Source organism: Chionomys nivalis, chromosome 13 (assembly GCF_950005125.1).
Source record: "Chionomys nivalis chromosome 13, mChiNiv1.1, whole genome shotgun sequence".
NCBI lineage: Eukaryota > Metazoa > Chordata > Mammalia > Rodentia > Cricetidae > Chionomys > Chionomys nivalis.
In genome coordinates, this window is record NC_080098.1 from 33,861,518 (window position 1) to 33,886,013 (window position 24,496).

A 24,496-nucleotide genomic window follows, 5' to 3' on the forward strand; every position below is an offset into this window, starting at 1 on the left:
CAGCAACAGATCCTTTGTCTTAATCTTCCCCTCCCAAACCTAAGTGCTCAGGGACAGTAGTTTTTCTGATTTGTGTATGGAATGTCCCCCATAGGCTCCTGCGTTTGAACACCTGGTCTCTGGCTGGTGGTGCTGTTCAAGGAGGTTACAGAACCTTCAGAAGGCAGATTTTCACTGGAGGAAATACGTCACTAGAGAGGAGCTGTGAGGTATTTCCTAACTCTACTTGCTGTTGCTTAAGTATGGATGAAATGTAGCTGGTTGGCCTCCTGCTCCTGCCTTCATGACTTCTCTGCTGCTCGTCTTCCCTGTCATGATGGACTCTATCCCTCCAGTACTGTAAGCCACAATAAACCTTCTCTACTGGAAGTAGCTTTTGGTCGGGGTATTTTATTCCAGAAACACAACTCATCAGAAAAGCAGGTTATATAATACAACAACAGGAAAGTTGAAACATCTGTTAACTTTGTCCAGGACCAAAAGAGAACCTTTAGATCAAGACACTCAGTGTAAAAGCAAAAGTATCAGCTCTGTTAAGATACATTGTTTAAATTTTAGTGATGTCAGCTAGAGTCAACAAGTCAAGTCAAAAGCAAAGCTTCAGAACACTCTGCAGGAGAACATTCTATCTGCTGTCCTGGGATGTATGAGTAACAAGCTAACACCACCGCATAGCTCCCCATCCTAACTATATTTCTCAGCAAGTCTACCAATTACCGAGCTGAACAAACACAGGTACATAAATGGCAGAAGTGATCATTTCTGCTGAAATGAAAAAGGCTGTAGTGTGAGAAATCACTCAACCTTTCATTGAGCCTGGTGTCTCCTCTCCTGCTCTAGGGATGAGGAGATGTGCCGTTAGTTGAATGGGTGGCTTTATTACAAGTTCAGGAGCTTACCGTCAGCATGTCATCGCATTTCATGTCTGGCGTATCACCATCTTCACTTTTATTATAGAACTTCCGGAAGAAATTGAACGCCACGACAGTGTACAGGTACACAACGACAGCTAACAAGCCGACAGTCAACACGAGCTGAAAGCAAAGTGACACTTAGCATCTATTAGGAATACAGGATGTATGACCGGTGTAATTGACAGCTGCGTGGGAGGGAAGCGCTTTACCAACACACCTGGACTTCCTGGTGAAAAGCCAGTATGATTCATACCCTCGTTATTGCCACCTTCTTAGCTCACAAGTGAAGCTCATTTGCATATTTTCTTTATCAGTTTGTCAAAGTATTTCATGCTGAGGTTGATACATATTAGAAAGCAGCTTTATGGCTCACATTGCTACCCTCTAACATTCTGGTAGAAGATATTGTATAACATACTCTCCTGCATTGTGAGTCAAGTCTTTATTTATGTGTATGTATGTGCGCCATGTGTGTATAATCCCTGAAGTAGCCAGAAGATAGTGTGGGATCCCATGGGACTGGAGTTCCATGCAGTTGTGATCCACCCAACAAGGGTGCTGGGAACTGAACCAGGATCCTCTTCTGCAAGAGCAGTAAGTGCTCCATCTGCTGTGCCATCTCTCCAGCTGTTCTCTGTGCTGGGAGCTCTGTCACAACCCACCAAGTGGCAAGTGAGCAAAGTGCACAGCATTCTGTCTGTCATGGTGCTTCTGGATTGCATTGATACAGCGTTATCATAACTTTAGGTGTCATGTGTAGCAGCTACTTGCAGGACTTTAGAAAACAAGGGATTATGGTAACGGCCATAAAGGTGGCTGCTGTTCCAGTGGTTGGACGGACACTGATTATAAAATGTACTGAGCTAGAGAGGCTGTTAATCCAGATAGTTAGCACAGAAGTTTTACCACCAATTGGACCCATGAAACAACAGATGAATAAGTACAAGTATACTTTTGCACCCAGTCACAGCAATGGAGAGATCCAGCATGAGCAGCTGAGTCTATCAGAAGGTCAGTGGGTTTTCTGGACCTAGACCAGTTATTCCCTATGTCAGCATGCCGTTGTTAAGCATAAAGGATCATTAAGATTTTATTCAATTAAAAAGTAGAGAAGATATCTTATTAAATTTAACTGCAATTAAATTTTGTTACCAATGCAACTAATGCATCTGGATTGTGCAACAGCTTTTGGCACAGCATAGTATCAGATGGAGCAAACACTGTCTCATAAGCAAAACAAACTAGTTTCCTTGGTGCTTAACACAGATGATTCCGAGTCTGCTGGATTTGTTCTCAATCTTCACACTCTGACAAAGGATTGTTATTGGTTACACTTTACCAAAAAGAGATTTGATATTGACAAATATTAATCACTTATTCAAGATCACACAGAGATCCATCAAATCAATCCTTAAATTCAGGTTACAGGGTCTGTGGAATTACTAATCAGAAGTTATAAAATCAAGGGCACAGACCATCTTTAAAGCCACATATTGTCACCCAAGGCCAGGATTTATATTCGCAGGCTCTTTTCTTATTGTTTTTAGTTCCTCTAAAGGAAAAATGACCTTTTACCTGTTTGCCATTGTGGGTGACTGAGGACAGGATGGTTCTCAAGGTCTTGAATCCCATCGCGATGTCAAGGAGGTGAGCAGCAAAAAAAAAGTTGTTATAATGTCCAAGAACAGACATGGTCATATACCAAGCTAGGTACAGGAAGGACTGTCGGAAGCAAAGAGTGATAAGATATGTCAGACCCCAGAGTAAAAACGAACTGGTAAGAGCCACTGCTAACTCTCTCCACGCTAACCACTGCACTCACCTTTTTCTTTCTAGACTATAATTCTTCAGATCTAATTAGCTGGATTCAATCTTTGCACATTTTATCTTTACTTAGTTTGTTATAAAAAGTTCAGTGTAATTTTCTTCCTTTAACTATACAAACTGTTTTCAACCTCACCCTACATTCTGACAGCAGGAGCTTGGTGCTATTTTATATGGAGAATTCCTTGTTATTGGGGCTGCCCTGTAAGGATCAACTAGACTTCAAAGAACATCCCGCCAGATCATAAGAAATGCCATTGAATGTCACTGAGGGACAAGACTGTCTTGGTGCAGGAACCCTTGTCTACAGTCAACCCAAGAACCCTGCAGCTTTGATTCCTTCTCTTCATTTATCTACACACTAAGCTTGTTAAATCTGTTAGTTAGAATCTCCTGTCCCTAAGGAGTTTCATTAAGGCAGCATTGCACTTTGCATGGACTAACATAATTCCTAGAGCAAAGCACTCCTTGATGTCACTAACATCTGTAGTGACCTTAACTACATAACTGGTGCTGCCTGGAGAAGTCTCCTGAATCAGAACTGAAGCATTATTACTTTTTAATTCTCTCTCTCTCTCTCCTCCGTGTGTGTGTATGTGTGTATTTGTGTGTCGTGTGTGTTCTGTGTGCAGGTACGGGCACACAACACAGCGCCCTCAGAACCCAGGAGAGGGGCTCAGCTCCCCAGGAACTGGAGTTACAGAAATTTGTGAACTGCCCATTGTCAGAGCTGGAGAGCAAACCCAGGTCTTCTGCAAGAGAGCAGGAGCTCTGGACTGCTGCTGAGCCATCTCTCCAGCTTCCTGAACTGTAATTCATGTAAATGATCCACTTCTGTTAGGGTAAAAATGTCCATGTTTGGTGAGGGCAGTGAAGATGCAGGATAGAAGCCCAGTGGTGGCTTCAGCTCCTTGGAGCAGAGTTTCTCCTACAGATGCTGTGTCTACTCACTGCAGAGGAGCAGAACTGTTGTTCTGATTCTAATCTTAGCTTTTAACAACAAGAAGAAAAACGGTGTGTCTGGGGCCATGCAGGTCTACATAACCAACGAGGGACTGAAGCTAGGGGGAAAATGGCATTCGAAAAAGTCACTGAGGAGTTGGCAGGAAGGGTTAGAAGTGATACACTTGCCCTAGGACATGAAGGAGGAGTAATTTCACAAGCTATCAAACAATGAAAAGCCTGAGAAAAGGGACACACATGGGGAACATGAGAGGAAGGAGAAGCCAATGACTGAAAAACTAGTCATGGCGGTGGTGTTGGTTGACATGGAGGTACCTGTAAGTCTGAGTGACGGATGGAGAACGGGCAGCTCCTAGCATTGGTACTCTGCTCATATTTATACTAAAAGTTACCCTCTTTGCATGATAAAAAAAAAATGCCACTGCCAGTCCCACATTTCATCTGATTATTGCCTTCATTGCTTTTCAGAGACCAACTAAACTATTGAAGACCTGACGACATGTGAGAAGTGACTGGCCAAACAGAAACCATAAAACTGCAAGTGACTGACAGCCTAAGGGGTCCCAGAAAGATGTCTGAAGGGGCTTGTCTAGGTCGTCTTCAGGATTAATGCACACCCAAGTTCTCTGAACGACAAAAAACTCCACAGAAATTAAAATATTTTAAAGTCAGACTCGCTTGGGCAAAAGAGGGTTGTGCAAGGACTGTGGCATGGAGAACGCCCCCAGTGTGCCCAAGCCAGAGTGCAACATACTACCCGGGTGGAAGATACCAACTGAAGCAGAGAAGTTTTCCATCATTAGATGAGAAAATATGTGCAGGGTGGTTTTCTAAGTCTATGGCCATAAAAAGTACCAAAAAGATAGATAGGTTGTGACATTCTCACATCACCTATGACGATGGCCATGGAAAGTACCAAAAAGATAGGTTGTGACATTCTCACATCACCTATGACGATGGATGGAGGAGTGGGGATGGAGGGATGACACAGACTTTAGAGATGAGAAAATTGGAACATTCACTCTAAAAAACAGTATTAAAATTAAACAGTGAGGTGCAGAGACAGCTTTTGATAATGGATGACTAGATTCAATCATGTTTAGGTATATACATGGGCCATATGTTTAGTGTCTAAAGGCTTTTTAGTAAGATAAATCAAGAATAAGAACATAATAATTTAATGTACTTAATTTTGGAGAAAAAGTAAGCACCACTATTTTTAAATGTATTAGGTTAAAAAACATACATGAAGCAATATATTTCATCATGACATTTTCATAAATACCTTGCTTCTGTTGTTTCTCCATCTACCCACCCATCTATTCACTACCAATATTCCTCCTCCCACTCATCTTCCTCTTTAGCACAAATATTTGTTTAATCTTTATTTAGGTATGTTTTGAACATCTACAAACCTTTGCAACCTACCATGGTCCCTCTGAAACATAAATGGAAATTTTCAAGTTTTTCCTATATTAATATACAAGATAGGCTGGTTAAAGTGTCTGTGCTCGGGTCTCTCTCAGACGCCATACTTATTAACTGCTTTGGTGTCTGGCTAGCTTCCTCAGATGACCTCCTTCTGTCTGCAAGAGCTCCACAGAGTCATCTAAGGAGAGCGAGAGCGAAAGAAGCTTACGTTGTCTGTGAACACGACTCCAAGTTTCCACATCTGGTACTTCACATCAATAGAGTTCAGTCTGCAATGACAGAAGAAAAGGCGGATACTGGCATTAATAGAGACTTAGGCGTGTGAGAACCTGTAGACTTTCACCTGCTGTGGGCAAAGCTGTACACCTGTTAGGAGGACTGCACTCAGGAGATCGATCACTTGTCCCCAGGTAAAAGTGAAGAGCTAAGACCTACTCTGGAGAGACACCAGTGCTCTATGGAGACCTCTAGAGGGACCTGGGAAAGAAAACAAAATGGCACCACCTTTCCTGTCAGTAATTTAAATGTATCTTCATCATCAGCATTACTATTGTTGTGCATAGTATTTATGATATGTGTGTATGGTGTGTGTGTATGCTGTATGCGTATGTGTGTATGGTGTGTGTGTGGTGTGTGTGTATGGTATGTGTGTGTGGTGTGTGTGTGTATGATGTATGTATGGTAAGTGTGTGTATGGTGTGTGTGTGTGTGTGGTGTGTGTGTATAGTATGTGTGGTGTGTGTGTATGGTATGTGTGTCTGGTGTGTGTGTATGATGTGTGTGTGTATGGTGTGTGTGTGTATGGTATGTGTGTGTGGTGTGTGTGTGAATGATGTATGTATGGTAAGTGTGTGTATGGTGTGTGTGTGTGTGGTGTGAGTGTGTATGGTATGTGTGGTGTGTGTGTATGATGTGTGTGTATGTTGTGTATGGGTGTGTGTGTGTGTGTGTATGTTCAGGCACACACACGTGATAGTGCAAGTGTGGAGGTCAGAGGACAGCCTGCATAAATTAGTTCTGCCCTTCCACTTTGTGGTCTGGGGATTGGACTGAGGTTGTCAGGTTTGCCTGCCCTTCCCCACTGAGCAAACTCAGCATCCCATCCCGTTATTTAAAAACAGTCTTCTCTTGTTTTACATTATAATGTAATCTACCTTCTACGTGTCCCTTATTCCTAGAAACTATACAAAGCTAATTAGCATGTCTGCTTCAAAAGTTGACTCAGTAAAATTTTACTGTGCATTTAAGCTACCTTTTAAAAATATTTGTTTCTATTTTACGTCTATGGGTATTTTGCCTGCATGTGTGTCTGTGTACCACATTTGTGCAGTGCTCAGAGAGGCCAGAAGAGGGTGCCAGGTCCCCTGGAACTGGGGTTCTAGGCAGTTCTTTTTTTTTTTTAACTTTTTTTTATTAATTAATTTATTTAATTATTAAAGATTTCTGCCTCTTCCCCGCCACCACCTCCCATTCCCTCCCCCTCCCCCAATCAAGTCTTCCTTCCTCCTCAGCCCAAAGAGCAAGCAGGTTTCTCTGCCCTGTGGGAGGTCCAAGGACCACCCACCTCCATCCAGGTCTATTAAGGTGAGCATCCAAACTACCTGGGCTCCCACAAAGCCATTACGTGCAATAGGATCAAGAACCCATTGCCATTGTTCTTCAGTTCTCAGTAGTCCTCATTGTCCATTATGTTAATTGACCATTGTGAGTGCTGGGAACCAATCCCTGTCCTCTCCAAGAACCACAAGTGCTCTCAACCATTCAGCGGTCTTGCCTGCCCCTTGAAAACAGATTTGGGCTGTGTTTGTTGGTGGGGGGAGTAGTGGTAAAGGGAGATGGATATAGAGAAGGGTGGGGAGAAAGAGATGAAGATAGAGATAGAAAATCGAGAAACAGAGAATGAGAATGAGTGGTCATTTGTGCAGGTAATGTAAAACCAAAACAGGAACAACCTTAGAGGTTGATGGAAGAACTAAATTTAAAATATACCTTGCAGGTTAAGAGTTCTGTTTACAGTTAAAAAGACATTCTTGTTTGGTGATAAATCCTAGCTAAGAGAGGTCTATTTGTCCTGGGTTAAGTCCCTGCTAATTAAGGCTTCTATTTGAAATCAACAGCAAGTCCCTGGTCTGTTGTAAACTGTGTATAAAGGCCATTCACTGGATGTACATCCTTGCTTTGTTCCTCCTCTTTTCATTGCATCCTTTTAACTATGAATAATCACCAACGCTCTCAGCTTTGTGAACTCTTCTCTCTCCTACAAGAGGGACTTCAAGAGACCAGTGGGGGCTGCTCTCTCAAACCCCAATTTAGGGAGAGATAGACCACTAGCCAGTCTTGGGTGCACCCAAACACAGCTTGCTTTAATTTGGACAATCATGGACTTGGTCCTTTCTTTCTCTAGAATTTCAGGATCAGCAATTTATGTATGTATGGTGTATGGTATGCTTTAGTATGTGTACAGTATGTGTGTGTGTGTTTACATGTGTATGGACTGTATTCCATGCATGTTGGTGTGAAGGCCAGAGGTTGACTGGTTGTCTTCCTCAGGTATTTTAGTGAACCTCAGCGTTTTGGCTAGACACAGGGCAGCAAGCCCCTAGAACCCACATGTTTCCACCTCCCAACACTGAGATTACAGACATGCTCACCCACACCTGGCTCTATATGGCTGCTGGGTATCTGAACTCTGGTCCTCATGTTCGTACAGCAAGTGTTTTTATCATTGAGACATCTCCCTAACCTTATTGTCCTTGTTTTACATTGCAGTAGAAGGGTTTCTGATTCAAATAATAAAAGCTTGTATGAACACATACATTTATCTTACAACTAAATTTTATAAGCGAGAGTACTGTTTATAGCCTTTTTAAAAATTTTCTCTTTGTAGTGCTGGGGCATGGACCTAGGACTTGAACTTGCTGAGTGAATACTCTCCCACTGAGTTGCAGTCCCAGCCCTTTGCTTTCTGCCTACAGTCACCCACCAGCTCTCTCTCTCTCTCTCTCTCTCTCTCTCTCTCTCTCTCTCTCTCTCTCTCTCTCTCTCTTTCTCTCTCTCTCTCATTTTCTTCAAACAGGATTTAGCCCTCACCTAGTCTCCACAGGACTAGACCCTTCTCCTATTGTGGCTCCCAGCATGCCTCTCAGCTGCTGCAAATGCTGCACCTGCCTGGGAACCCATCTCTACTACTTATCTGTGACCTCCAGGGCATCAAATATCAAACAAATTAAATGTCCCTCCATCTATGATGAGTGAATTTATCTGAGTGTTTCTTATCCACAGGGAGGAAGAGAAACACTTGTTTACCAAGTTGCATGGGTGGATAAATACTGTAAATATTGATGATCTGCTTACAAATGGGTCTTGTTATGATAAAAGTTTATTTGAGTAAATACCCACTGTGTGGATTGTTTTGAATCTGGGTGGACACATCAAGGAGAGAGGCACACAGAAGCCTGCTACACTTTGAGGTCTTGACCTTCTAAATGTTTCAGTAAAGACTCAGAACAAGGAAGTCTTTTTTCCTCTACCTTGTATATTCCATACTGGATCTTCATTAAAATTTCATTATCCATATTTAAAGGTGATAAGAACATAGATTTTTCTGGCCTTTTGCAAGCAGTGAATCTTGAAAATATTTATTACATAAAACAGTGAAAGGTTTTGCCAATTTAAAAATTGTTGTGCTTAGGTGTGTATATGAGTATGTTGTGTATCTGTGTATGTTCCAGATCATGTGTGTGAGGTCAGAAAACAATTTGTAGAGTCAGTTCTCTCCTACCATTGTGAAGTCTGAGGATGAAACTTAGGTCATCAGGCTTGGCAGCAAATATGTTTACTGCTGAGCCATCTTACTAACACATCACCAAATTTAACATTGTCCAATGTTACTAGCGCATCACTGAATTTAACACTGACCAATGAAGAAACAGTCTAAAGCTTTCTTCCTATTTTTAAATGTTTTTAGTGGTGGTGTTAGAAATATTACTAAGAAAAATACGTAACTCAGCAAAACTATTTAATTTTGTCAGTCACCAGTGACTGCTCATGAGGGGTTCTGAATCCCTCACACCCACTGCTTGTTTCAAATGACAAATGTGAAGGCCTTGGCTTCTGAAACTGTCAGTGTCCTTCTTCATGTGACACACTGTAAACGCCACAGGGTCTCATGGAACTCAGGCTGGCCTAGAACTTGTGTAGCTCAGATTGGCCTTGAACCTCTGTTCCTCCTGTCACCTTATTATAAATTTAGGCATTACAGACATGCACTGCCATGCTCCCTTCACCAGAGACACACACACACCATACATACATAGATACATATACTACACACAGATACACCACACACATATCATATAGACCCACATATCACTCCTCTCACACACACACCATGCATACATACATGACACATATACTACACACAGATACATCACACACATATCATATAGACCCACATATCACTCTCTCTCACACACACACACCACACATGGACTGAAACTTAGACACAGTACACACACACACACCACACACACATACCACACACAGACACACAGCACACACCACACACATACAGAATACACACATACACAACCTAGTATGTCTGAGGTTGAGAGGACAACTTGCAGGAGTCAGTTATCTCCATCAAACATATGGGTCTGAGAGGTCTAACTTGGGGTGTCAGGATGGATAACAAGTGCCTTAACTCTCTGAGCCATATCGCCTGCTCCAAATTCACATTGTATTTAAAGATATAGAAAACCTGTGATGAACGAGATCATTAACCAAAGCATCTTCCTAATTCCAGGTGCAATATTTTTCTAAGACAAAATGAGTTTCCAAAGTCATTATCTCATCTATCACAGACTGAGACCGCAAACACACAGATAAGGCACGCCAGCTGGGGACACGGTTCAGTGGAGCCTTACTCTTCACATGCTTACACAGGATCTGGGTTTGGATACCTGTTGATGCATAGCAAGCACACAAAAACAAACCACAAGCAAAGCTGGTTTCTCCAGGGAAAGTGACTGCATGTTGCTTCTAAAATAAAGAAGTGCCTGGATGGTAAAATGGCATCGGGGAGAAGTGAGTGTTCTCTTCTTGATTGCAGAAATCCCACTGCTCACATGACCAGGGGCAGACACTGACCCTTCATACGGTGGGCACATGTGCCTGAGCAAGAGCTGGAAGGAAACTGGCAGCAGTAAGGGAACTTGATCCAACTCATTTCTATCTTTCTAGGTAACAGCAGTTTCACAAGAATGCCGCTTAAATAGTACTTCATTTTGAAGTGAATTTTCAAATAACAGGGTAACACAGTGCTTTGGCACACTAATGTTTTGCCATTTAAGAACTTTAACACTAAGATAGGAACTTTAGGTCCACTTTAATAAAGGAACTACATATCATCTGTTTCCAAGGCATGCAATTTAACCTCCTTCAAAAAAGATCCCTCCCTTAGTAGGGCAGTGGGTGGCTCACATCTTTAATCCCAGTACTCGGGAGGCAGAGGCAGGCAGATCTCTGTGAGTTTGGGGCCAGCCTGGTCTACAAGAGCTACAAAACAAAACAAAAGATTCGCCCAAAATGTAGTTCTATGTTTTGCTTTGAGTGTGTTTGACTTTCAGGAGGACCAGAGGTTAGAAAAGGTGACTTAAATCAGGAGTGGTGGATTTTCTTGTTGCTCTTCTCTCGTTGTATGTAAATAGCAAGGAAGGAATCTTCAAACATTGATAGGAGCCATATCTGGTGGCTCATATCTGAAATCACAACACTCCAGACATGAGAGCAGGAAGATGGTGAGCTGGGCCTCAGGAGCTGCCAGTCAGTTCCTGAGATATTATATAATGATTTTTAGGTCAGCCTGGGCTACATAGCAAGAGCCTGTCTCAATAACAATAATAATAATAACAATAACAACAACAATGACAACAATAAGTTAATAGGAAGATATCCCTTCATTCTAAAGCTTCAAACACTCATGTCCTGGCTAGTTTTATGTCAACTCAACACAAGCTCAAGTAATATGATTGGAGGAAACTTCTGTTGAGGAAATGTCTTCATAAGATCTGACTATACAGCATTTTCTTTTTTTTTTTTTTTTTTTTTTTTCAGCATTTTCTTAATTAGTGATTGATGGGGAAGTCCCAGCCCCTTGTGGGTGCTATCATCACTGGGTTGATGGTCCTGGGTTCTATAAGAAAGCTGGGTAATGGGGGCACATGGTTTTAATTCCGACACTCAAGAGACAGACTTAGGAGGATTTCTGAGTTCAAGACCAGCCTGATCTACAGAGTGAGCACCAGGATAGTCCTTTCTTGAAAACTGCACATACACTCACACACACACACACACACACACACACCACACCACACCACACAAAAGAAAAGAGAAGGGAAGGGAAGGGAAGGGAAGGGAAAGGGAAAGGGAAAGGGAAAGGGAAAGGGAAAGGGAAAGGGAAAGGGAAAGGGAAAGGGAAAGGGAAAGGGAAAGGGAAAGGGAAAGGGAAAGGGAAAGGGAAAGGGAAAGGGAAAGGGAAGGGAAGGGAAGGGAAGGGAAGGGAAGGGAAGGGAAGGAAAGGAAAGGAAAGGAAAGGAAAGGAAAGGAAAGGAAAGGAAAGGAAAGGAAAGGAAAGAAAGCAGGCTGAGCAAGCCATGAGCAAGCCAGTAAGCAGCATCCCTCCACGGCCTCTGCATCAGCTCTGGCCTCCAGGTTCCTGCCCTCTCTGGGTTCCTGTCCTGACTCCCTTCAATGATGAACAGTGCTGTGGAAGTGTAAGTCAAATAAACCTTCTCCCCCACCAACTTGGTTTTTGGTCACAGAGTTTCATCACTGCAATAGAAACCCCAGCTAAGAAACCCAGAGGTATGTAAGTCGACTTCTTTTGCACTTGCCGTTTTCTTCGATGAGGGAAATCGGTGAGCTAGCGAGGTCAGACATGCATCCCTGTCCCCACCCCACCTGTAGAGCAGAAGAGTCACTCACACAGCAGACAAGGAGCTGTCTTTCTTGGGCTTCTTCTTCTCTCTTGCATCGCTGAAATCCAGGGCAGCTTTATCCATGCCCAGTAACTCACTGATTCTGTCTCGCCCATAGAACTCTCCATACTTATCCATCACCTACGCTCAAGAGAGAGGTATGTTATTGACCTTAACCATTAGGTACACCCCTTACACGCGTATACAACAGTAGCAAATTTTTTCTCTCCATATATTTTGCTAGATTTTAAAGAAAATTTAGTCATCTAATTTACAGTTCATCTTCTGATGTCATGCTGTTGAAGTAGAAAATAAGTCTATAGGATTTTGGATAACTCATCTCTGAGGAATTAGATCTCCTAGTAAAAAAGGCACAGCGAAGAATGTTCTGCAGTAAGAGAGTGGGATGGTGGGGGAGGTGGGAGGAAAGTGACTCTCAGTTTTTCACCAGGAATCTTATCAGATTACTTGTGACTGCCACAATACGTAAGCTTTGTCCTCTATCTCATGTGAGGTACCAGCTGTGTATTAATAATAGCATCCCATTATACAGACTACAAAACTGGGGAGATGGAAGTCAGAGAAGGGCCATGTAAAAAGCCAGGCATGGTAGCATGTGCCTGTGATCACTGAACCTGGAACTCAGCATTTCAGCAAGGCCAACTGGTCAGTGAATCCTCCAGACCTCAGTTCTGCATCTCCCTGGCGCTTGGATCCCAAGCATGCACTGCTCCAGCCTGTATGGAGGCCAGGGATGCACACCCATGACCTCACATCACACAGCAGACATTTCCCAACTGTGCTAATTCCCTAGTCCTGAGCTTGCTATTTCTTTGACATGGATATATTGCTTGCTCCAGAAATACTTTTGATCTAATATTATAGAAACACTCTCTTTATTACAGCAAAAACTTCATAGACATAAAATATTCAAAATGTCCATTTAAAATTATTTTAAAATAATCTTTTAAAATGTTGGCCTAATTTAGATATGCATATATCCATTAGTGTAATAAACTCAAAGTGTCAGTTCACAAGGTCACAAAAATGCTTGAAGGTACACATAACAATCTTCAAATATAGATTCTTTCCACCAGGAAGCATGGACATACATGTGTACAACCACACACACACCATACACCACACACATACACACACACACACACACACACTGCACCTAATGATACAGTGAAACTACATGCAAGTTCTTAATGTATGCGCCATCTCTGTATAAGGTGGGAAGAAAAAATTTCAGTGTCTCCTTGGAACAGTACTGAATTGATAAAGACACACAAGATCTCTTCACATTACAGGTGTGCCTGTGCCAGTGCACACCAAGTTGGCATTCACCATGAAACATGAATCAGCAAGGACCTGGGAATGGTGGCTCATGCCCAATACCTCAGTATTCTCCAGAAACTGAGGGAAGAAGATTGCAGTGAGTTTGAAGTCAGTGTGGGCTACTTGGTGAGTTCCAGGCTAGCCTGAGCTACAGTTTTAGACCTTGTCTTAAAATTTCAAAAAGAAAAGAAGGAGGAAGAGGAGGAGGGGAAGGAGGAGGAGGAGAAGCAAAGGAGGAGGAGGAGGAGGAGGAGGAGGAGGAGGAGGAGAAGAAGAAGAAGAAGAAGAAGAAGAAGAAGAAGAAGAAGAAGAAGAAGAAGAAGAAGAAGAAGAAGAAGAAGAAGAAGAAGAAGAAGAAGAAGAAGAAGCAGCAGCAGCAGCAGCAGCAGCAGCAGCAGCAGCAGAAGCAGCAAGAAAGTAAAAAAGAGTGATTCCCGAATAGCAGCCCTCAGTACACAAACACTGTTACACATGGTGCAGATCGTGGGTGGTAGGGAGGGCAAGGAGAACTCCGAGCCTATAAACAGAGGGTCTCAGCAGCGGAGCTTAGCCAGCAGCCAGCAGCATGATAAAAGCAAGGCCAGAATCATCTCTACCACCCCCCCTCACAATTGAGTCAGATTTGTTTTTAAGGTCTTTAAGATGATATAAAGAAAAAGAGCCTACAGCCAACTTGGGCAACCCAGACAATATCAAAGCCAATTCCCACAGGCTCTTGTTACTGAGCATACTTCGCTGGTCCCTAAGGCATGGTGGGTAGTGAGGTCTGTTTATTTAGGGACAGCAGAGTATGAAGGTTGTAGCTGCTTTTTTGAAGATGCCTATTCAGTTCTCTTGGCACTGTGAAATAATAACGGCAGGCAACACCTCACATCCCACTCCTCATCCGGACCACACACAGCCACCGAAATGCACTGTAAGAAAACACTGGGCATTTACTCCCTCTCAGAAACGCTACCTTTCTTTTCACAAATTTATCCCAGTAGTTATTGGGAAATGACCTAAAAGAAACAAAAGCAGAGACGTTAGAGGAGCAGTACTTTTAAATGGTAAATAACATAATTTGAAATAAAACACTGAAGATAATATGCACGCAGCTATCGTGCTATCTCCCTAGAAGTACAGTGAGTCACATCACCTCTCGGTTCATAACTTTTCTATATCATAAGTGTATTAAACATCATGTAAATAATAACATATAAACATATCAATGATAAATCACATTAAAATAATAAGGATGATATCTCAATATAACCATATTAACAAATTGCATATTATATTTATCATTTTTTATGAGTGCTATATATATAGGTATATATGTATGTGTATATATATATATATATTTCTTGTCAGTTAGTTTAAAAATTAAAAGCTCTAGAAACTATGGCTTTGGTGGTGGTTGAGGGTAAAGGAATAGTCTACCATGGCCAAGGTCCTGAGTTCAAGTTCTCCTACTCCAAAACAACAACAACAACAACAAAAACCAAACTAATAGATTAGAAACCTGTCACTGTTTTGCTCTAAAGCTAGCATCTTATTCCCCAGTGGAAAACTCAGAACTACTAGAAGTAACTTTTAAGAATCAGTAATTCCAGGGCTGGGGACATGGCTCAGCAACAGAACACTCACAGAGCCAGGGCGAGGCCTTGGATTCAATCCTCCTCACCACATAAAAAAATTAAAAAGAATAAACAAACTCAGTACGGTATAATATCTGACTCTTATGATGTATAAATACTCAAAGATATACCATCAATAATTGTTTTGTAGAAGTTATAGGTTGGGATGGACGTATTGCGACACAGTAGCTGGTTGGCTAGTTTGTCTGTTTTTATCTTACCCCACAAGCTAAATAATTACTGGATTAGTTTTTTTTTTTTTTCTCTTCTTACAAATGACATCACATTGTAAAATTTTCTAGGTTCATGTGAGTCTGGTTGGTGGTGCTCTCTGCAAGTTTAGACACATTAGCAGTATGAATTCAGTATTTTTTCCCTTCGACACTACAGCCCTTCCCTTAATGAATAATTTCTAGCTCCTCTGCATCTGGATGAGATGCCTCTGCAATGCGGGCTGTGAACCTGATGCTACAGCCCTCCCCGCCCTGGGTAATGGCTGTGCATTCCCATCAGCACTGTGTAAATGGCCTCAAAGTGCTTTTTGATTAAGAGACTCAGACCAGAGGGCAGAAACTGCAGGCATCCATTAGCTTCGGACGGTTTTTAGTCTTTTGATTTTCGTGGCTGAATATATGACTGTTACTCACTTGAGCTAAACTTTTAACAAATCTTCTGAAACTCTAGCAGGGAAATTTCTTTTAACATCTTGAAATTCCTGAGCCCAGAACTGCCTCTCGCAATCCCTCACTCACTGTGTGTTGATCACGAGTCTGTCCCACTGGCCTTTAATATCATCTTCCGACGGCTGCTCTGTAATGTAAAGCCCATCAAACTCCAATTTACGTGCCACTTCCTTCTCCCGCTTAAAAATGACCAAGGGGACCTGCAGATGGGAACAAACACATCGACATTCGCTTAACTGGACTGGTGTCTCCCACAGATGCTATCTTTACAAAACAGCTTTTGAGAAGAACTATTTCTCCACTTACTTGCAGGGAGGAAAAAAAATGAGTGAAAATGAATCAACTACATTCAGGCAGAAAGAAGTATCTAGAGGATTTTGGGAAAACAGCATACAGGTGCATGTGTTTTTTAAAAAAAAATGTCAATAACATTAACATTTGCCATTCTAATGACGAATTGGAATGCTATGACATTTCATTGGCAGCATTCTAAACACTAAAGAGAGACAGGTGATTACAAAATATTCAATTGTATTTAAATACATATTACTTTAAAGCATTAATAAGAACAGGTGTGAAAAAATCCTAGCAGTTTTAATTATGTCCTTGAAAGCATGTATTTTAATCTCTTTAATAACTATGCACAATGTACTTATAGTATATAGAGGTAGATTCACGTTTCAACATTGGCAAAAATCTTGGCAAGTGTAGCAATGCCTCTGCCGTTGGCTGATGGTTCCCTTTCGCACAGAGTCTGCGCACGCACGGATGGGAGGTAGAGATGCTGAGGAAGCATCCAGGAATGCTTACTCCCATGAAAAAAGGGGGACGAGAGGTAGAAAACAATCCCTACAGAAACATCTCACACTCCCGTCTTTTATCCCAAGCCCTAGCTTTTCAAGTATCTTAGGAGGCTCCATAGCCAGAGGCAAAGGGCAGTGATTAAATATACATAAACATACTTGCACAGGCGAGGATATCCTCAAGCACCCAGAGAGACAATATTACCATGAGATTTCTATTCACCAACACTTACTGTTACCCCAGTAGGGACATGGAGATAAAGGCAACTTATTTTCTATGAGTCTTCTGTCGTGGATGATGAAAGATACATACCTAACAACAGAACAGTCATGCCTCACAGATATTTAACTGTGAGAGACTGTGGGCAGTGGGGCTCACTTCTGTATGGTCAAGTTGTACATGAAAATGTTGACTGTATGAATGATTATCAATAGGCACAGGCATACTTGCAATCAATGACTGATCAATGGAAACTAGGAAAGGTCAGGCCCCTCCAGTCCTAGCTTCAGAGACAGAAGCCTATGATCACATTTTTCTCTTCTGCCCTTAGACAGTCATTTCCCTCTACCCCAACCTGCTTCTTCCTTCTGTCCCAGAGGCATGGGGTCTTAGAGCATCTCAAACAGACAACATAAATTCCATCTCAGTGTTCACTTCCCCAGTTGCCTAATCTACAGACATTTGAAACACACAGGTACTTGGGGACTTACTTTCAAACAGTAGTATCCAATGATGCAAAAGAAAGAGATGACAGTGTGCAAGATGGCTAAGATGCGCAGCGTGGGTTCCATGTAGCCGCTGCTCTCCTCCAGGACGTAGTGTACCGCAATGATTCTGTGTGGGCTGCTGTCCAGACTGGTGGGAACTTTGGCAGTGTCGCCGGAGCTTCGGGCAGGCAGCTCCTTTCCTTCAACCACAGAAGAAGTGGAGACCTGATTCAAACCATTTGAGATACGGTCAGTTCACTGTGTGCCACAACACCACACAAGAAGGAAATGGAAACAACCTCTATAGACCGCGGAATTTAAGTCAGCACATAAGGGTAGCATGGAAAGACGAACAGGAAAGAACAGACATCTTTACCAATAGCAAATACGAGGAACAAATATGCTAAAATTTATGCGGGGGCAGAGAGAGAGATGGTTTGATAGGAAAAGCGTCTCCTGCTCAGTTTGATGACCCGAGTCCAATCTCCAGGAATGACAGGACGGAAGGGGAAGACACTCTTGCTAGGTGTTCTTTGACCTTCACATACACACCATGCATGACATACTTGTGCACACAAATGCAAAACAAATGCTGGTTTTGTGTTTTGTGGGTTTTGTGCTAATCCAACCAAAGTTATAAGGATTCCAATATGCAGGAAAACACTAGGTACGTTACTTCTCAGTTATCCAAATAATGTCATGTGAGGGAGGTCATATGATGTCACACCCAGGCATCATAACAAGTAAGAAATTCAGCTGAACCATCCTAGGAACACTGGGAGTGAACCTCTGTAATGCTGAGCCCTCTTCAGTCGCAGCCAGCTGAGGTTCCGCTTACTCTCCCAGAAGCGCATGCACCCTTCCTCCCTGGGCATCTGTGATGGAACGGGGCTTTGGGCTCTCTCTTTTGTTAAGGTACAATTTAGAATTGGTGTAAACTGGCTCCGTCGCAGCTCCCAGGGGAATTTACCTATTGGTGTCATTTGACTTTTAGAACGGTCTTTAACCCCCAGGGACATACACACATACCTTGTAGAAGAGCAGGATGAAATTGATGGCGAAGGCGACAAATAAGGCCAGCATTCTCATGTTGTAAAAGTTGCGAGCAAAATAGTTCTGAAGGGAGAAAGAGTTATGAACAGGCCAGCCAGTAAGAGATAAGAAATTTGCAAACATTTAAAATAAAGAGCGGTTCGTTTACTCCAAGCTACAGATTGGGCACCTGCTGTGTCCTTGATATTAGACACGGACAGTAAAGGACAAAGTTTCTGCCGACAAGGAGGATATAATAGCCACATCCTCAGACACAAAGTATCATTCGAGAACTTCAAGTGACATAGTGCTACACAGGTTAGGGCTTAGGGTGTGTGGTGGTGGTTTGGAAAGGTGGTTTGGAAAAGTTTACCTCCTAGGGATAAGCGTGAGCAGGCCTGGGGGCGGCAAGGGAGCTGGCTAACAGAGCCATAGAGGGAAGGTACATTAGAGACATGAATGGTGAGGACATGGCCCAGAATTAAGAGCAACGCTGTGGTCTGGAGAAAGGGTTAAGAGCATTTGCTGCTCTTGCAAATGGGTTCAGTTTCCAGCACTCACACTGCAGTTCATAACTATCTGTAACTCCAATTATGGGGGAATCTGATGCCCTCTTCTGGCCTCCACAGGTACTACATGCAAATGATTTTACACTTGCACACATGCATGCATGCACAAACAGAAAATAGTTAAAATATTTTTAAAAGCATGTGTGTGTGTGTGTGTGTGTGTGGCAATGTGTTTGAGCCCTAGAGAGAAGCAAGGAGAGGGAAGAAGGGCAGGTGAGCCCAGGCTGAGATCTGAAGACTTCTGGTGAATATGTTAGTTGTCTGTTACAGTAAACTGACCCAATGACCCCTGAACTCATTCACATCCTCTAGGACTACAATGCAGGGATATGAAGTCTGTCCCAACATTTCCTGGATTTGGATGAACCATCTAATCCCTCCAGGAGCACATCTTGTCTCTTCTGCAGTGTCAGCCTAACAACAGAACCAGCCTGCTACCTTTACTATGAGAAAATGTGAGGAAAGCCAGCCATTCATTTTAACATGCTATGATAACTTTGTATGCTGTCACCATTAAAACTGACATTTCATTCTAGGGGGCTGAGACACTGGTGGAGAACTAAAGAGAAGAGGATGCACCCAGACCATGACTTAAAATTTCCTCTGTGGAGACAGCAGAAGCAACAGGGACTTGTTAGTAAGCATGGAAGAAAACAGATGTTGACAGGGGGCTGGCCTCTATGGCATCTGTGAACTGTGAAAAGAACTGGGTAGACCCTTGAGGGAACTTCAAAGGAAGAGATGGAGCTGGGTTTTGGCTTTTTGTTGTTTGTTTGTTGTGGTGTTTTTTTTTTTTTTTTTTTTTTTTTGCTACATTGAGTTACAGGTAAGAGAGAAAGAACTGAGTGAGTGTTTGGTATGGTATATTGAATGGGAAGAAACCAAACAACTTGGCACAAGTTGATGTAAGGGAAGAGGCCACAGTAAAAGCGACTATTTCTTATAACATGAAGTGAGAGCTTACGGGCAATAAAGCCTCTCATTAACCTCTCCATGAACATAGCCCTCTCTGATGGGTTCTTTGCCCTACAATAGATCTGGCTTTACTGCCACATCTAGTTAGACTAAGACTGAATAACACACTCTAACTGGGCCAGTTATACTGTCTCTCCTAGAAAGGAAAGCAGTGGGTCACAGAGACTGAATTATCAAACTGTAGCTGTTGGGTGGAGACAGTCACAAAGGCAGGGAGGGCTGGGGTCTGTGGAGGGCACCACAACTATGAGCAGTTTTATGTGTGCCAACTGGCAAGCATATGCCAAAGCTACGAAGAGAAGCAGAAAAGTGGAAGAGTTACACAGAGACAAGGAGCATAGGAACCCGGAGGCAGAGACAGAAGCATTACCTCAGTTTATTTCCTTATGTAAGTATAGAGAGACAGGCTCTTCAGGACTCACAGGGTTGCCAGAGGGTATGGCAGCACCTGCCCACCCTGCTACCATGGCAACCACTGATGCATATCAAATTAACACTTACAGAGTGATCTCAGAAACCTTTATGTTCAGTGGACACTGTAGCAAACACTACAGAGAAAATACAAGACTTGGGGAATATTTCTATAAAAACCTATGAAGAACTATCTTCTTCCTCTCCATTTCTTCATTTTCTTTTAAAAGTCTCTAAAGAATAATTTTGAATTGTCATCACCAAAAAGCTGATTCATTAAGTTTATATTTATAAAAAATTTATATTTTACTTGTATGCCTATACATATTTCTTTTTAGTAAAAGGTGTGATGATAGACTCATTTGGTTTTGGAGCTGGACTATAAATTATGTGGACCCAAAAGATTGTGTTAGAAGGCCTTAAAAACAGACCTAATGGGTTCTAAAGTATTTATGGGAAGACATATCATGATGTCTGTTATTCAGTCAAAGGATGTCAAGACAATGTGGACTTATGTAGTGACCTTGGGGATGTCAGACCAAGTGAAGGTGTGTAGAGGTCATTGGGGGTCAGGCAGTGTGAATTGTAGAGGAGGGAGTGACTTGTAAAAGGCATTTACCCTAAAGAACAAATACTCTGGGGTGTGGAGATGGCTCAGCAATTAAGAGCACTGGCCGCTCTTGCAGAGGACCTAGGTTTGGTGCCCAGCACCCACACGGCTCACAACTGTCTATAACTCCAGTTCCAGGGTACCAAATGACCTCTTCTGGTCCCCTCAGGAACTGCATACACACGATACACATCAATGCATGAAGATACTCACATGTGCACATAAAATAATGATAAAGAAACCATTTCAAAAACTCAAACACAGTAAGATGAGTAGATAAAAAATCTGCTTAGCCCTAGTTCTGAGGACCCTGCCTTCATAAATCAAACCAATTGTAAAGAAGAAGATACTTCTGTCCTAAATGGATATAGACTTTTTCTCTTGCCATTATTCTCTAAATAATATATGATAACAAACATTTATATAACATTCACCTTGCATTAGAGACCATAAATAATCAAGATAGGTCAAAATACACAGATGGACATGTGCTGTTTACATACAAACACTCCACCCTTCTATGAGGAACGTTATTCTCAGATGTGGGTGGTAAAAGGGTTTTCTGAGCTCAGCTACTACACATAGTCAGGACAATCGATCAATACTAAAAGCCATCCCCAGGTCTCACCAGCAGTTTCTGCTGATAGGCTATGATTTTCTTCCAGAACGCTGACTCTGGCACCTCAGGTTCCCCATACCGATGTGTATGAAGTTGTCTCAACTTCTGCTTGCTCTTATCATCTTTGGCTTTGTCTTCTTTTTCTCCATCTTCCCCCCTGTGGAAACAAAAAAAGCATAGGCTCTCTAAAAGGTGAAGAATCAAGCAGGTGCTTTGCAAAATACAAAGTGAATCACAATATCCACTTAGAAACCCAAGTTCTGTATGTATGTATGTATGTATGTATGCATATGTTCTTGTGTAAGCATGTTCATGTGTGTGTGCATACAAGTGGGAGCCAGAAGACAAGCTTGAGCATCCTTCTTCCTCGGGTACTAATCACCTAATTTTGTGTGATAGCCTTGGTGTTGTTCACCTATTATGCTAGGCTGACTGGCCAGCAAGGCCCAGGGATTTGACTGTCTCTGCCTCCCCAGTGCTGGGATTATAGAAGCAGGAATTACCCAGGCTTTTACATGGGCTTTTGATATCCAACTCAGTATCATGTACTCATGTAGCAAGCTCTTTATGAGCTGAGCCGTCCCCTCGAGCTCCCAAACTACGTTCTATTCCAATGAGTTATGGCATCCTGGACTTGAGACTAAGGAAGGATTTCCTGCTGTTCCCACGGATGAATGGGCCTGTGCAATTAAAATCAAAGGGATATTTTTCAGGCTGAAAAACTTTTTGTATCCATAAATAATAAAATATTTGGTTGCAAAATGGTACAACAACAAAGACATTTCTTGGCTTCCGTTTCACACACCTTACTTTTTAAATATAGTTTTATGGACCAAAGCTTCATGCACGCCAGGCAAGCAATCTGCCATGAAATTACATCCCCAGCCTTCTTTTTCACTATTTCATCTGAGACAGGGTCTCACTAAGTTGCCTAGGCTGGCTTTGAACCTCCTCTGTGTAACCCAAGCTTGTCTTCCTGTAGTCTTCCTGACTCAGCCTCCTAGGTAGCCATGATATCAGTACTGCACTACCAGGCCTGGCAACACACCTTGCTTTTAACTTTTGATTATTAAAATCACAATTCTATTTTTATACTTAATTATGCTTGATCTTAGTTCAAAGTCTGGGAGGTGATTCCTTTATGGGGGTGATAAGGGTGCAGCACACTGGTGAAGATGGGAGGACAACGTTTAAGATTTAGTTCTCACCTCCTACCATGTGGACTCTGGGGATCACTCTAGTCCTCAAGCTTGGCAGCAAGTGCCCTTGCCTGTTGAGCCATTGCACTGTCCCATAGCTCACTTTGTAACAGTTTCTAGCCATTGGCACTTAAAATCAAAGTCCTGTGCATTTGGTTTGTCTCACATAAAAAGGACACCGATGTGTTAATGCACTGATACAGATAATGCCTTTACCTAATTTTATTTAAAAAAATATTAATTTTTTTAATATCTATATAGTTATATTAATTCCAGATAATAATGGAATTAGGGCTAGAAGTATAATTCTTTCTAAGAATTGGAGTTATTTATTTAAGTTGTCTGGGTACTTACAAATGTGTGGGGGCCAAAGGACAAGTTGAGGGAGTTAGCTACCTTCTTCCACCATGTGGGTACTGGGGATCAAACTCAGGTCACCTGACTTGGCAACAAGCTCGTTTACCTGCTGAACCATCTTTCCAGTTCCAGGACTAGAAGTCTACATAAAAAATGCTTTCAATGTAAAGTAAAAATCCTTCTTGGGAGGACATAGATGCTGCATTATGCTCACACTAAGCCTAGCCAACACTGTACTTCACACCAGGTAAGAACTGCGTGCCTATGTACTGCCACGTGTGCCCCCTTTTCCACTCTAAGTGTCATTTATCTAGCCACATTTACAACAGATCCCAGATCTAACACAATGAGAACAGGCTAATGACATAGGAAAATAAGAGAGGGTGGGGCGGGGAAAGGGTAACGTAGCTACTATGTGAAAATGGTAGTGAGGCAGGAATGTACGACTTTAACTTTTCTTAACTTTTTCTAGATAAGCATATAAGATTACATAAGTTTGGGGGCAAGCTGAGGGTTTTCTATATTCCTGATGTAAAACCATTATGGAAGGAGTTTAACATTTCCTCTGCTTTATGCTGTACTCTTCATTATCTGCCTCTCGATTTACAACCCGACTCCACAACACCAGGTATGCTCATGAAGATGAAGACCCCTGGGCCCTTTCCAGAACAAGGAAGGTATGAACCTGTGTGTGTGTCTGTGTGTGTGTGTGTGTGTGTGTGTGTGTAAGCAGGTATGGTGGGACCCAGGAATCCATACTGTGTGTTTCTGAGTAGGTAGTTGCATGCGCGTTCTTGTATGTGCCACAAGGTAGCCTCAAGTGTCATTCTTCAGTAGCCACCCCCCCCCCCCAGTATTTTTTGGATGACGTCTCTTCCTGGCTTGGGGATCTCTATTAGGCTAGTCTTCACCTCCCCAGGGAATTATAAATCTGTCCCTCACACCATGGATTTTTCTTGTGCTCTGGGGATCAAACTCAGATCCTCATGCTTAGGCAGCAAGCACTTTCCTAGCTACTTCCTCTCTAGCATGAAATCTTCATTTTCAACAATCTTGGGAGATTTCTATGCATGTGGCTCAAAGGGATACCACTCCAGAACACACTAAGCTGCTGAATTTGCCACATTGGTTTCTTCCCAACTTTAAAGGGATAAACGTTCACACATAAACTCTATCCGTCAGTCCTTAAGCTGCTGAATTTGCCACATTGGTTTCTTCCCAACTTTAAAGGGATAAACGTTCACACATAAACTCTATCCGTCAGTCCTTCCAGAGAAACACTGAGGTCTCTTCTGATAAAGGAGAATCACATATAGGAAATGCCCATGGAAAGAAGAGTCTGGGTGAGGGGAATCCAGCTGGCCCTGCATGGAGTGAGGTCTTGGCTTTCACATAGATGTGAGACTGGACCATATGATGACTCTTCAGGGTGAGAGTCTCTCCCCCAGCTCCCAAAGAGCA

The 24,496-nt window shown here is 42.3% G+C and overlaps 1 protein-coding gene across 2 annotated transcripts in view; it reads right to left on the reverse strand.

The window, feature by feature from the left end:
* The window catches only part of Ryr2 (ryanodine receptor 2), a 565,815-nt gene that overhangs the window by 12,335 nt on the left and 528,984 nt on the right, over positions 1-24,496 (reverse strand). For both annotated transcript variants that reach the window (XM_057787812.1, XM_057787811.1), the window contains 9 exons: positions 21,489-21,636; positions 18,293-18,379; positions 17,267-17,488; positions 15,822-15,952; positions 14,409-14,451; positions 12,117-12,250; positions 5,341-5,401; positions 2,490-2,636; positions 900-1,034 (listed from right to left, as the gene is read on the reverse strand). In XM_057787812.1, coding sequence (XP_057643795.1) covers positions 900-1,034; positions 2,490-2,636; positions 5,341-5,401; positions 12,117-12,250; positions 14,409-14,451; positions 15,822-15,952; positions 17,267-17,488; positions 18,293-18,379; positions 21,489-21,636 — 1,108 coding nt within the window. The remainder of the gene's footprint in view (positions 1-899; positions 1,035-2,489; positions 2,637-5,340; positions 5,402-12,116; positions 12,251-14,408; positions 14,452-15,821; positions 15,953-17,266; positions 17,489-18,292; positions 18,380-21,488; positions 21,637-24,496) is intronic.